This window comes from Pteronotus mesoamericanus, unplaced genomic scaffold, assembly GCF_021234165.1.
Source record: "Pteronotus mesoamericanus isolate MK-2021 breed Mesoamerican mustached bat unplaced genomic scaffold, CSHL_Meso_final contig_130, whole genome shotgun sequence".
Taxonomy (NCBI): Eukaryota; Metazoa; Chordata; class Mammalia; order Chiroptera; family Mormoopidae; genus Pteronotus; species Pteronotus mesoamericanus.
In genome coordinates, this window is record NW_026555060.1 from 18,375,596 (window position 1) to 18,387,667 (window position 12,072).

Consider the following 12,072-nt stretch of genomic DNA (forward strand, 5'->3'; position numbering starts at 1 on the left):
CTTCAAATAATTAATAAAGAAGCATGTATTCCTAAGATTTTCCTCACCATTTAAAGGGAAGACATCTTTTTTAAAATGCACTAATATGCTACCAAAATATATTAGAAGAAAGGATGAAAGGGAAAAGACCGGTAATATTGGAAGCCATTCTAAGCATGTTTAAAAGAGAAAATTTCTGTAGGAAATAAAGAGTGTGAATGCCCCGGAGTCTGATTCATTCCTTTCTAAAAAAGGTTTCTCCTTTCTGTGGTTTCTAGAAAATATGTAAAACAGTATACAACTTATAGAGTTTCCCAGTAAATTTCAAATTGTAATATTCTTGTCTTGCAGAAGGAATATAGAAAGGATTTGGAAAATGAAATAAAAGGGAAAGGAATGGACCTTAATTCAGAAGTCCTTGATATTCAAAGAGCAAAACGAGCATCTGAAATGGCTAGTGAGGTGAGTATATTTATTTAACAACTGAGAGTGTATGAATATTTAGCTGATTTTTTAATCTGTCAATCCTCAAAGATTTTGTATCTTTTAATAGATACAAATATAATATATCAAATATATTTTATAGATAATATATAAGTGTACATTTCTATGAATCTTCCCCAAAGATTTTGTATCTTTTAATAGATACAAGCATTAATATAATAGATATTTTATAGGTAAAATATATCTATAAGATATATTTCACAACTTTTATGTGTAAGATGATTATGAGAAGCTATGTCCTAGTAGTCCTTTCCCAATCAATTTTAAAAAATGATGCTCATTGCTCTTTTTAATGTGATATGAGAACAATGACCATTTCCCCATTTTAGAGACAAATCTATATTATGAACCAAAATAAGTTTACGAGATGTCACTTGACCTTTTAAGCAAGTAAAAGGCAGAATATTAAGAGGCTGGGTTATCATGGTCTGTTGGTAACGGCAGCTTGTATTTTTGTATGCTCACAACCCAGCTGAATCTCCCAGTGCTTGCCTAAGATGCTGCATGAGTCTAGTTACATCTCTTTATGACGTGAAAATTGCCACTCCTCACTTTACATGACATTGTAAGATGGAATGAAATGCCTCCAAAATGCTTTCAGTCCTTTAATTCTTGTGTTATATCATTACTTTGATGTCAAATAACAGCACTGTGTTTTGAGGGGACTCTAGCTGAATTTAGCAGTGAAAAAATTCAAAGTTTTATACCCATTTGTTACTAAACTGTGGTGGTGATGATGATGATGGTGACCCTATTAGTCAGATTGTAAATGATAGAAACCCAACTCAAACTGGGTTAAGCAACAAAGGAATTGTTTTGGTTTATGACTAGAGAAGTCCAAAAATCAAGTTTCCTTCAGGTTGGTATTCAAATGATGTCTCTGTTTTTCATTTCTTAGTTCTCTTATCTTCTCTGTTGCTTCAGTCTTGGGAGGCTTGTCTCGAAGTAATGGCCCCTCTTAAGGTTAAGGTGACTCATGTCTGTGGCCAGTAATCTTAGTGGGAAATGAGCATCTGTTATCTTATAGTTGTAATTTAAATCCAAAGATTGAATCTCATTGAATCACCTTCTGTCCTGTGCCCTCACCTGACCCAGTCACTGTGTCTGGGGGCAGGAGGGTGTAATGAGGTGGGATAGTTCTCCTGGTCTTTCATTTATATAGTTAACCATGTTTTAAGTATGAAATATTCTAAGTTATTATGTGTTTTAAGAAAATTTACATACATCTTTGACCATATTCATGTTCTTTAAATAAACTAAAGGGAACATTAAAAGCATTTCAGTGAAATTAAAAGTCCATGTGGGAAGTAGGGAAATCAACCCACCCAAAGTATATAGCCTGAGAGGGGTTAAAGGTAATTCCTGAAAAGAAAATGGTAGAAGTCTTTGCCAGAAGGAGGAGGAATGGATGATGCTCAGGCAAAAACAACAGACATTCACTATGATCTTTGGCTGATATTGTCATTATATAGTTCCACATTAGAAAATTTCTACAAATTCTCCTATTATGGTGACATCCACTATACATGCACAGACAAATTTTGTAGTCACTTTCAGTAATACTTGGAAAACTTGTCTTGAACTGTCAATGGCAGAGTGTAGGTAGATGCAGCCGAATGGCACGGTGGTGGTGGGGGCAGCAATAAATCATTTCTTAGTGTTGTAGAAGGTCAGTCTTCTTTCCACAACACCCACTCACTGAAACCTGTCTTCCTGTCCTCCAGACCCCAACACAATTGCCAGTGAAGAATCTCACCTGGCAATTGCCTTACAGTAAAAGTTTTTGGAGTTTTATATACTTCTCTTCAGTGAGAACAGTGATTATAGTTCTAAGCAATTTAGAAAATTCAGTTCTCAATGATCATTCATAGCACAAAGTAAGGTGTGTTTTTTTTTCTTCTTCTTTTCCCTGTTAAATACGCTTGGCCATTTTTGTGTCATTGAATACAGATATATGTTTGTCCCTGAGTATCTATCTGAATGTTGTAAAATGTTGCTATTTTACAGAAAGAATACAAGAAAGACCTGGAGTCAGAAATTAAAGGTAAAGGAATGCAAGTTGGCATTGACACACTTGAAATACAGCATGCCAAAAAAGCTGCAGAGATAGCTTCAGAGGTTAGTAGAGTAAATGATGCAGACCTTGAGATTCATATTTTGGAGCCTAATAAGTCATATTATTAACTTGATTATCACATGGAATTTTCCAAAACTTTCTGTGACAAGTATAACAGTTGGAATGGAAACCATTTCAAATCATATGCTTATTTGAAAATTTACAGTTTCTACTTTGCTCAGTTCCTTTAAATATATCAAAGAAAACTTGGGGAAAGGTGTTTTACTACAGCGCGTGCACACACATGCACACATATACACCTTATCGTATAAGGCAATGAATTTCATGTTAATCTAAGCTATGATAAGTATTTTCATACTACTTTTTCTTTAAGGATGGATCATGTGTGACTTGACATTTCTGTGTTTCCAACTTTCTGAGCAGAACTTGAAAATTACATGAAGACCCTAATGTGGCATTGATAGCCATTTCCGTGTGATTTGGTTGCGTGTTCTCAAAATATCTTCTGTTGACCTCAATACCATGCCTGTCATTTCTCCAGAGTGGGCATTTGGGGTTGAGGTATTACATGTCCATTTCCCCTTGTTCATTTGTCTAATACCATTTCCCCTTCATGTAATACATGTGATGACAGGATGTTAATTTAGAAGTTTTGGCTTAGATACTATGATATGAGTTAACAAAATGGTAGGAGTCAGACCATATGTGCACTTTTCAAAGGCAGTACCCTGGAATTGGTTCCATACCTCTTGAACTTACCCCCAATCTTTCCAGACTATAAAAGGGTCAGTGGAGTGGAGAGTATTTGGGAAGAGATGGTTTTATAAGAAACGTATATAAAGAGGAAGTTGGGGGTGCCGGTTAAGGGGTGCTGCTTACTCATCTCGAGGCTGATTGCTGGGATGCCTCAGTGGGGCTGCTCTGAGAGCTGTAATGTGTCACTCCAGGTACAAGAGCTGGCTCACGGTTGACTCCCTCTCTGTGTATCTGGAGGGGGGAAGTAGTGGACTCAGTGCCAGGGAAGTTACTGGTGTGTACTTGCCAGGGTTTGGTACTTGCCAGGGCAGTGGGATGGCCATAGGGATTTCCATAAAGAAGCTGGGGATGGCATAGAATTCTTGGCCAATAGGTGTTCTATTTAGAAATGGCAGAGGAGAGGTACCTGCTGAACAAGTCTTAAAAACCTCCTTTCACCCTGACCCTAATTCTTTTCTCCTCCTGAGAGGCAGCCAGCATTATAAATTTGTTGTAGAGACTTCCAGATCTATATTTATGTAGACATGGATAAACATACATTTATACACACACAGACTTAAAAAAAACTTAAATTCCATGTACTTTGTTCTGTGCTTGCTTTTCTCACTTAATATTACAGACCCTTTTCCGTGTCATTCCATATATTTCTACCTCATTCTTACAGAAAAATTAGGGTTATATAACATGGATGTGAATATGCAACCATTTACCTTTTGATGTCTCATAGGTATTAGTACATATAAGCAACATATACAGTGTTTTATAACAGGGACTCAACATTACATGCCCAAACCAGAACCCTTAATTTTTCCTCGGATCCACTTCCTTCTTCCACCTCCTTCTTAGTAAATGGCATTAGTGAAATCCCAGAAGTCGCTTGGATCCCACTATTCAGAAAGTTTCATTGACTGTACCCCAATGGCTTTCTAAAGCCATCCTCTTCTCCCCACCCTAGTCCAAGCTACCATCTCTGTCACCTAGCTTATTGCAATAGGATCCTAGCCAGAATTTTGCCCCCTTAGTATCCATTCTCTGCCTAGCATCCAGAAGGGTCCTTAAAGAATTAAATTATGTTACTCCCCCAACTTAAAATTTTCAGTGGGTTCCAGTCATGTCCAGCATGATGTCATAGTCCTTGCTTTGGCATTCAAGGTTCCCCTCCTGGCCATCCTTATCCCGCACCCAGCTTCCCTTGGTTCTTATGCCCCAGCCTCACAGGCTTCTAGCTTGTGCCTCCACAGGTGTAGGGTCTCTGTACAGCTCTGGTGACTTCCTGAAATTCCTTCACGCGGTCTTTGCATGGTTGGCTCTTTCTTGTACTTTTTCTTGTGATTCATTTCTTAGATTTAATAGTACTTTCTTATGGTGACCTCCTAGGGCTTCTGAGTAACTAACTATCCAGTAACTATCCAATCACTTCTTATAATTCTCTGAAAGTTTTGTTCTGTTGAGCAGGGGGTGACATCCAGTGCTAGTTCAAGGTACTAGATTGGAGTATGGGGCGAGGGGAAGTCAGGGCTGCAGAAGAGCTTTCAAAGACATCCTCATGGGACTGAGCGTTGAAGCCAAGAGAAAGCATCCTTTTGCTGGAGAAAAGAATGTGGAAAGAACAGAAATTTTGTATTTCACACTGTTACCTAAGAACAGGGTTCTATGACTTATTACTTTTATGTCATGTCTTTTGTTAGTGGATAATAGATCAGTTTATTTGATAATATGCTGATTTAGATTTTTTTGTATACCTTGAGCTTGTATAAAAGGAAAGTGGTACCTATTTAGTTATTAAGAACCCAGGGTAAAAACAGGCCTAGGGGAGTCAGCTGTACTGTGGTTACATGTAGCCCAAACCAATTTTGGTGATGTTGTTACCTTTGCAATCCAAAGGTCTCATTTGCATATAATCATAGCCAGGTCCCATTTTGTCCAATTGACAGGTTCTCAAATCCTTTTCAATAAGAGTTTGGGACATTGCCGTAGTGTCAGGTTTATTTTTTTAAAGTAAAGTCAATGTGGTATATTGTTGCAATACATGAATGAGTGATTCCCAATAGCCAAACCTTCCAGAAACTAAGGGCTTGACCATGTGATTTTCTTTGGCCAGTGGGAAAAATAAACATGACTCAGGGAGAGGCTCTAAAAGGAAGTGCTCTCTTGAAATGTAGATGTCTTCATGGTTTTTAAAGCCTTCTAGTTTAGGGTATTTTAGTATTGACCGATAAATAACTGATGTAACTAGTGTCCTGTGTAGTTTATTTATGGACTTGAAAATGTTTTTAGATTTGAAAGTTCATATTGGAAAATTAAATGATGTACCTTCTACCATGGGACCTTGGTGGCATCTATGACTAGTGACTCAGTTCCTACATATATTCTCCTTCAAATGAAGTGTTTTGTTTTGGGGTCTTAAGAAGTTTACTAAAAACTTAGAGCTTTTTATAGACATAGTAATAATTTAGTGTTATTCTTTTGATGGTTAAACATTATTACTTGAATTTTTATTCAGAAAAGGGAAACAGACTTTAAGCAAGTGAAAATAGGCAGATTTATGAGTAGAAGATGGGAAAAATATATTTCTCTGAGTTTGAGATTTTTATTTACAACTTCTCTGAATTTAGAACATCATAAATAAGCAAGGCAACATTTACTTTAAAACAGAGAATCTACAAATCAAGAGTATGTCAACACAATGGGAAATAACTGTTTTGGAAGAAATATAATTAGAGATTGTCAATAGTTTTTTTAATTTTAATAAAATTTTTCATTGAAGAATAGCATGCATCTAGAAAAGTGTACAATTATATGTGTACAGCATTGTGAATTTTATAATCATTAGTTTTATTTTTTAAAAAGATTTTACTTATTTTCAGATAGAGGGGAAGGGAAGGAGAAAGAGAGGGAGAGAAACATCAATGTATGGTTGCCCCTTGTGCACTCGCAACTGGGGACCTGGCCCGCAACCCAAGCATGTGCCCTGATTGGGAATTGAACCAGTGACCCTTTAGTTCGCAGGCCAGTGCTCAATCCACTAAGCCACACCAGCCAGGGCTTATAATCATTAGTTTTAAAATGTGACCAGGATCTCTTAAGGTATTTGTGCATGTAATTTTGATATTTTGTAAGTAACAGATAATCCAACTCAAACTCGCTCAAAAAAGCAGATAATTTATTGTTCTTGTACCAAACAGCAGAGGAATTTTTAGACATAGCTTGCTCTAGGACTCAAACAATATAACTCAGGTTCAGTTTCTATCTTTTAGTTCTTAGGTTTTCTTCTCCTGCTTGCAGAGAAGCATCTAGCAGCTCCTGGGGCTAGTTCCTTCATGTCCAGAAGGAAAAAAAATGTTTTTTGAAAGCTTGTATGCAAAAAGAATGGACAGTCCTTGAACCAGACATGAAGAGCCAGGGATAGGGTATAATGACTAATATAAATCCCGCAGGGCCCATGCATCTGCTCCGTTTCACCCAAGTTGAGTGGCTCAGATTGGGGGAGCAGCGGTAAGTCAGAGAACTAAAGAAGGGAAAAGAAGGGTCGGATTTCAGGGAAGCAACCAGCAATTGTTCCCTACAGAGCAACAGTTTTACAATTCCACTTTATTGATATTCATTAACTGAGTGATATATTACTATATGATTTTTATCATATTGAAATATAAAATTTCCCCTGGGCTATGTTTTCTTTCTTAACTCAGGTGAGTAGAAGAAAGCCTCCTGAAAGCCATTCCAGTTCCTGTTTCTACCACGAGTCAAAACTCTATAGTTCTATAGAAATAAAAGGAAGGTCCAGCGTATCTCCAAAAGTCATGATTCTGACGTTGAAATGACATCAAGTTTTTCAAATTATTTTAGAGCTCTAATTGCATGTTTTATTTTCTATAGAAAGACTATAAAAGAGATCTGGAGACTGAAATTAAAGGGAAGGGCATGCAAGTGAGCGCAGACACCCTTGATATCCAGAGAGCCAAGAAAGCATCCGAAATGGCCAGCCAGGTAAGAAACAAATGACATACCAAGTTTAAAACAAACCTTTTTAAGCCCTGGCTGGTATGGCTCAGTGGATTGAGCTCCAGTCTGTGAATCAATGGGTCGCTGGTTTGATTGGCAGTCAGGGCTTATGCTGGTTTGCCAGCCAGGTCCCCAGCAAGGGATGTGCAAGAGGCAACCACACATTGATGTTTCTCTCCCTCTCTTTGTCCCTTCCTTCCTCTCTCTCTAAATATCAATAAATATATTTAAAAAATAAAACAGACGTTGAGTTGTACATAGAAAGAGCATAAATGGGATTTCCACATGTGCGGCATTGAGATTCAAACACATAAATATCTACATTGTTATGGAAGACTAAGCAAAGCTCTGAAGATTATTTTCTGTTTTTTTAGATAGAGTATAAGAAAGACTTGGAAAATGAAATCAAAGGGAAAGGGATGCAAGTGAGCATGGACATTCCAGACATGCTTCGAGCCAAGAGGGCATCTGAAATCTATAGCCAGGTTGGTAGAGAGTTGAGTTGCTTAGAACAAGGAATTCTAATGTCCAGTCACCTTGTATTTTGTGCATTTCTATGATTGAGACCTTTTTGAGGGTAATGAGTTCAAAGTCAGTGCGCTCTATTGTAAAGGGACCACTGGCCAAACTTAATTAACTTCCCTAATGAAGGGGGTAACTGCAGCAGGTCCAATTCAGCAGATGTTATTTGCTGTCAGAGCTCTCTTGTGGGCCCCTGTTTTGCACCCAAGGACATTTTGACCATAAAAACAAAACAAAACAAAACAAAAAAACAAGAACTATTGCATACGTGGCTTTAATGTCGACGCTACAGAAACAAGATTACAAATAAGTTGTCTTTTACTTATTTTATAATGAATTTTATCATTAAAATGATCAGCTCCAACTAAAACTGAATGAATAAAACTGCACAAAATGTAAGGTGAAAAAGCGAGAACTAATTAAAAATTAAGAACTAAGTTTTCTTAGTAAGGTATAACTTGCCAGTTTATCCTCTAGAAAAACTTGATATGGAGCAAATAATGATCACAAAAGAAAATATTTAATGGGAGAAGAATTAAAATCTTATTTGAACAAAAATTCATTAGTGAAATATTTCCTTGCTATAAAATTTGCATGGAAAAAAATGAATCCCAATGGAAAATAAATATTGAAGGGGAAAATGGTCATAGAAAATTGACCAAGGAACTAAATTTGGTTAATGGGGTTTATGCTGAAAATAACTTTTTCCAAATGTGTCCAAATTTGTTAAAATTCTGATTAAAACATAAGGAAGGAGTCTAAATATCTGGTGGCTAAAAAATGTAAGTATGAAGATGGCGGAGTCAAATGGCAGAGGAGTTGCCTGCTGTTCCACATCCTCAGATGACACAGCAGGTGGGGTGGCCCTGATGTGCATGTTCATCTGTCCTCAGTGTCTCATGATGGCATGTGAACTTGGAGAAATTGGTTTTCACGGTATCAGCGGAAGTAGTATCTTAGATAAATACATAAACCAGACAAATAGGTATTTAAGTCAATGGAGGGAAGTTGCTGTCTTAAGAATACCAAACTCATTCATTCATTCAGCAAATACTTCCTGAGCACCTGTTTACGTGCAGAATTAGATATGGTTTTGCTCTGGGGGAGCTACTGGCCAACCTAATTATCAGATAACTGTGCAAGTAGAGTATTACAAACCATGATATACTCTACCAGAAAGTAAAGGATTCAAGAGTAAAGGCTATCCAGAAGAGGTGATGCATGGGCTATCAGAATGTTTCTTTTAACTTAGCAGTGTTGATATTTTTAGTGTGATACAAAGATACATCTGATTTTAAGGAACTTTAATTATTTTGCATACAGTGGAATTCTAGAGGATGTGATAATGTTATGGTGCATTTCAACATGAACAATATTTACCTTTCCTAACAAGTAATTGTATGCCATAATGGTTAACATTACTGGTTAATGTTAATGTTTAATTACTGGTTAATGGTTAACTTTGGGAATTAGAGTGCCTGGTTTTAATCCTACTTCTGACACTTCTTGGTTAATGACACAGTTTCCCCATCGGTAAGAGGAAATAATGATTCTATCCGTAGGGCAATTAAATGAGCTAATATGTGTCCAATATTTATAACAATAACTATTACATAGTAAGTATTATGTAAGTGCTGGTACTAGATATTACCCAGTTTGTATCAGAGCTCATAATAATACATTTAGTAGATTAAAAAATTGAGATTTTTATCTTAAGTACAAAAATATTAATATCTTTGCCTTAATCAAATGTATCTTTATTTGAAGTAGGAAGCAGAACATAAACCCTGAAGCATGGAAGCAAGTAATAGAGAGCCAGGTTCTTTGTAGGAACTGTGGGGCAACTTTGAAGAGGGATGGGACTGCTCCTTAAAGAATAGGTTCTAAACAGAGTGGCACAGAGGCCCAGCCCTCCCAAAGCCGTGGAATGGACTGGGGTGGAAACCACTGCCCGAGCAGAGGTGAGGCAGCTCCCGGCACTGTTGGCTTACTCTGCATACTCCCTTTGTTTTTGCGGTTGCATGAACAGCTGCTTGGAGTCCTAAGATGTTACTTACAGCCACATGGTATTGCAGACTTGGAAGTGGTATCACGTTCATTTTCTCTGTCTCTCTTTCCTATGTGCACATACATGTGCATGTATGTGCACATACAAAGTTTCAGATTGATATTAACTGTTTACATTTCTAGAAAAAATATAAAGATGAAGCAGAGAAGATGCTTTCTAACTATTCTACTGTGACAGATACTCCTGAAATTCAGAGAATTAAGACAACTCAACAAAACATCAGTGCAGTGAGTAACCATTATTTCTTTTCAGTTGCCTCCTTGAAATTTTATCTTTCCCTCATTGCCTGAGTTCTTGCTGCATTGCTTGAATTTCCTATCAAATGTAATATCTTTATGTCTTTAATGAGAACACCAAATGTTCTTTTAAGTTATAATTTATTATGATTTTTTTAGAATTAAAAATTCAAATTTTTCTTCTATGGTACAAACTACAGTTATTTTAAAATTTCACACAGGAAAGAGGTCTTAATCTTTTACATGGATTTTACCTTAAAGATGAAAAAAGTCATATGAAGTGATTTCCTTCTTAGTCATTGATTTTTTTGCACTGATAATATAGCTAGGAATTTACTAGTTTTTAACCAATTCTTAAACTTTTATGTTTTTTATTTTGAGCAATAAGAATTGTATCAACATCATTAAGAGATTTGGTCTATGTTTAAAGGACATAGAATTTGTCTATGTTTAAAGGACATAGATTTGGTCTATGTTTAAAGGACATGAATTGGAATTCTAAAATGATAAAAATTAACCATACAGCCAGCATTTTAATGTAGAATTAGCTCATTTAGTAGTTAACAAAGGTCTCATCAAAGTAAAAATGCTATTAAGTCTCATGACTTCTGGAATATTTTCTACTTTCTAATAAAGTGACAAGCACTAGTATTGGCCTGGCACCTCTAGGTCTTCATTGTCAGGCTGTGCTAAGCAGTAGAGTCCAGTTGGAAAGCAGGATCAGAGAAAAGGCTATGTTTCAGCCCTTATCTCCTGTGATTTCATCGTATTCTAGGTTTCTAGCTTTTGAAGGAAGACATCTTTCATGCTGCACTCTTCCAAGCCTGACAAGGGTCTACTGGATTATGATCTTTCAAGAGAGGGATTTGTTCTGTCCTCATGGCTTTCCTATAATTCTTCTGTTTTTTGTTTTGTTTTGTTTTGTTTTTGAAGAGCACTTTTGTTTTTTGTTTTGCTTTATGTTTGAAACGGGTAGGTGTTGGTAGAAGTGGAGAAGTGTGAGGTGGTTAACAAATAAGTGAAAGATGAAGAAAATATTGAACTATGTTGATGTTGATGATAGAGCCATATTTTCTTTAAAGAGAACAAGGGCATCTTTATATTTGGAGAATAACATGCTTAAAATTTCATGCTCTTTTTGAATAAAATGACAATTGCTTAGTGAACTTTTATAACATGCACTTTGATTTTTCTCAAATACCTGTGTGGCATTTATATTTGAAGAAGGAAACTAATTTTCCAACTCATAGTCTTAGAGCAAAAAACCTATAGCCATATAAAATACCAAGCATGCCCTAGAACATGCATAAGAGAGCTACTTGTAAGATTATGGCATATGAAACCAAAGTTGGACATTCATTCTGATAATGGATTATCTAATTGATTAATGTCAATGGTGCTCATAAACAGAAGCTGTATTCTCATTACTCTAACACCTGAGAAATTGTCTCTTTAATAAGAATCAAGTCTGGGGCTCGAATGCTAGTGAGTGTATAGCTTTTCTTTTGCTCCTCTTATAATAAAGGTATTTTATAAGAAAGAAGTAGGAACTGGCACAGCAGTAAAAGATACTCCAGAGATTAATGAGTGAAGAAAAATCAGGAGGATATTAGTTCAGTAAGTTCTTTATAGCTTTTAATTATTCTTTCCAAGAGCAAATGTAAGTTGGATAAATGTTTTTCATTCTTTACTAAACTGGTTGTCTTTTTGTTTTATCCTTCACTTTGTTGACATGCTATTTCATCAAATATCAAAGATATAACTTTCAGAAGGAGAACGGCAGTGTTCTTCCCCTTGAACCTAGTGCAGTGTAGAGCAGTGTTTCATCTTGCTAAATCACAGTGTAGGAGAGATCGATCACTTCAACAGTACAGTCATGAAATCTAGGATTAGATTTCATTTTTTTAAACAGAATTTTCACTACATTA

The 12,072-nt window shown here is 36.3% G+C and overlaps 1 protein-coding gene across 1 annotated transcript in view; it reads left to right on the plus strand.

The window, feature by feature from the left end:
- Window positions 1–12,072, plus strand: part of NEBL (nebulette) — a 102,084-nt gene that overhangs the window by 43,317 nt on the left and 46,695 nt on the right. Inside the window, 7 exon segments of the mRNA XM_054592929.1 lie at window positions 331–441; window positions 2,491–2,601; window positions 7,193–7,303; window positions 7,693–7,803; window positions 10,031–10,135; window positions 11,670–11,727; window positions 11,730–11,761. Of these exon segments, the coding sequence (XP_054448904.1) occupies window positions 331–441; window positions 2,491–2,601; window positions 7,193–7,303; window positions 7,693–7,803; window positions 10,031–10,135; window positions 11,670–11,727; window positions 11,730–11,761 (639 nt within the window).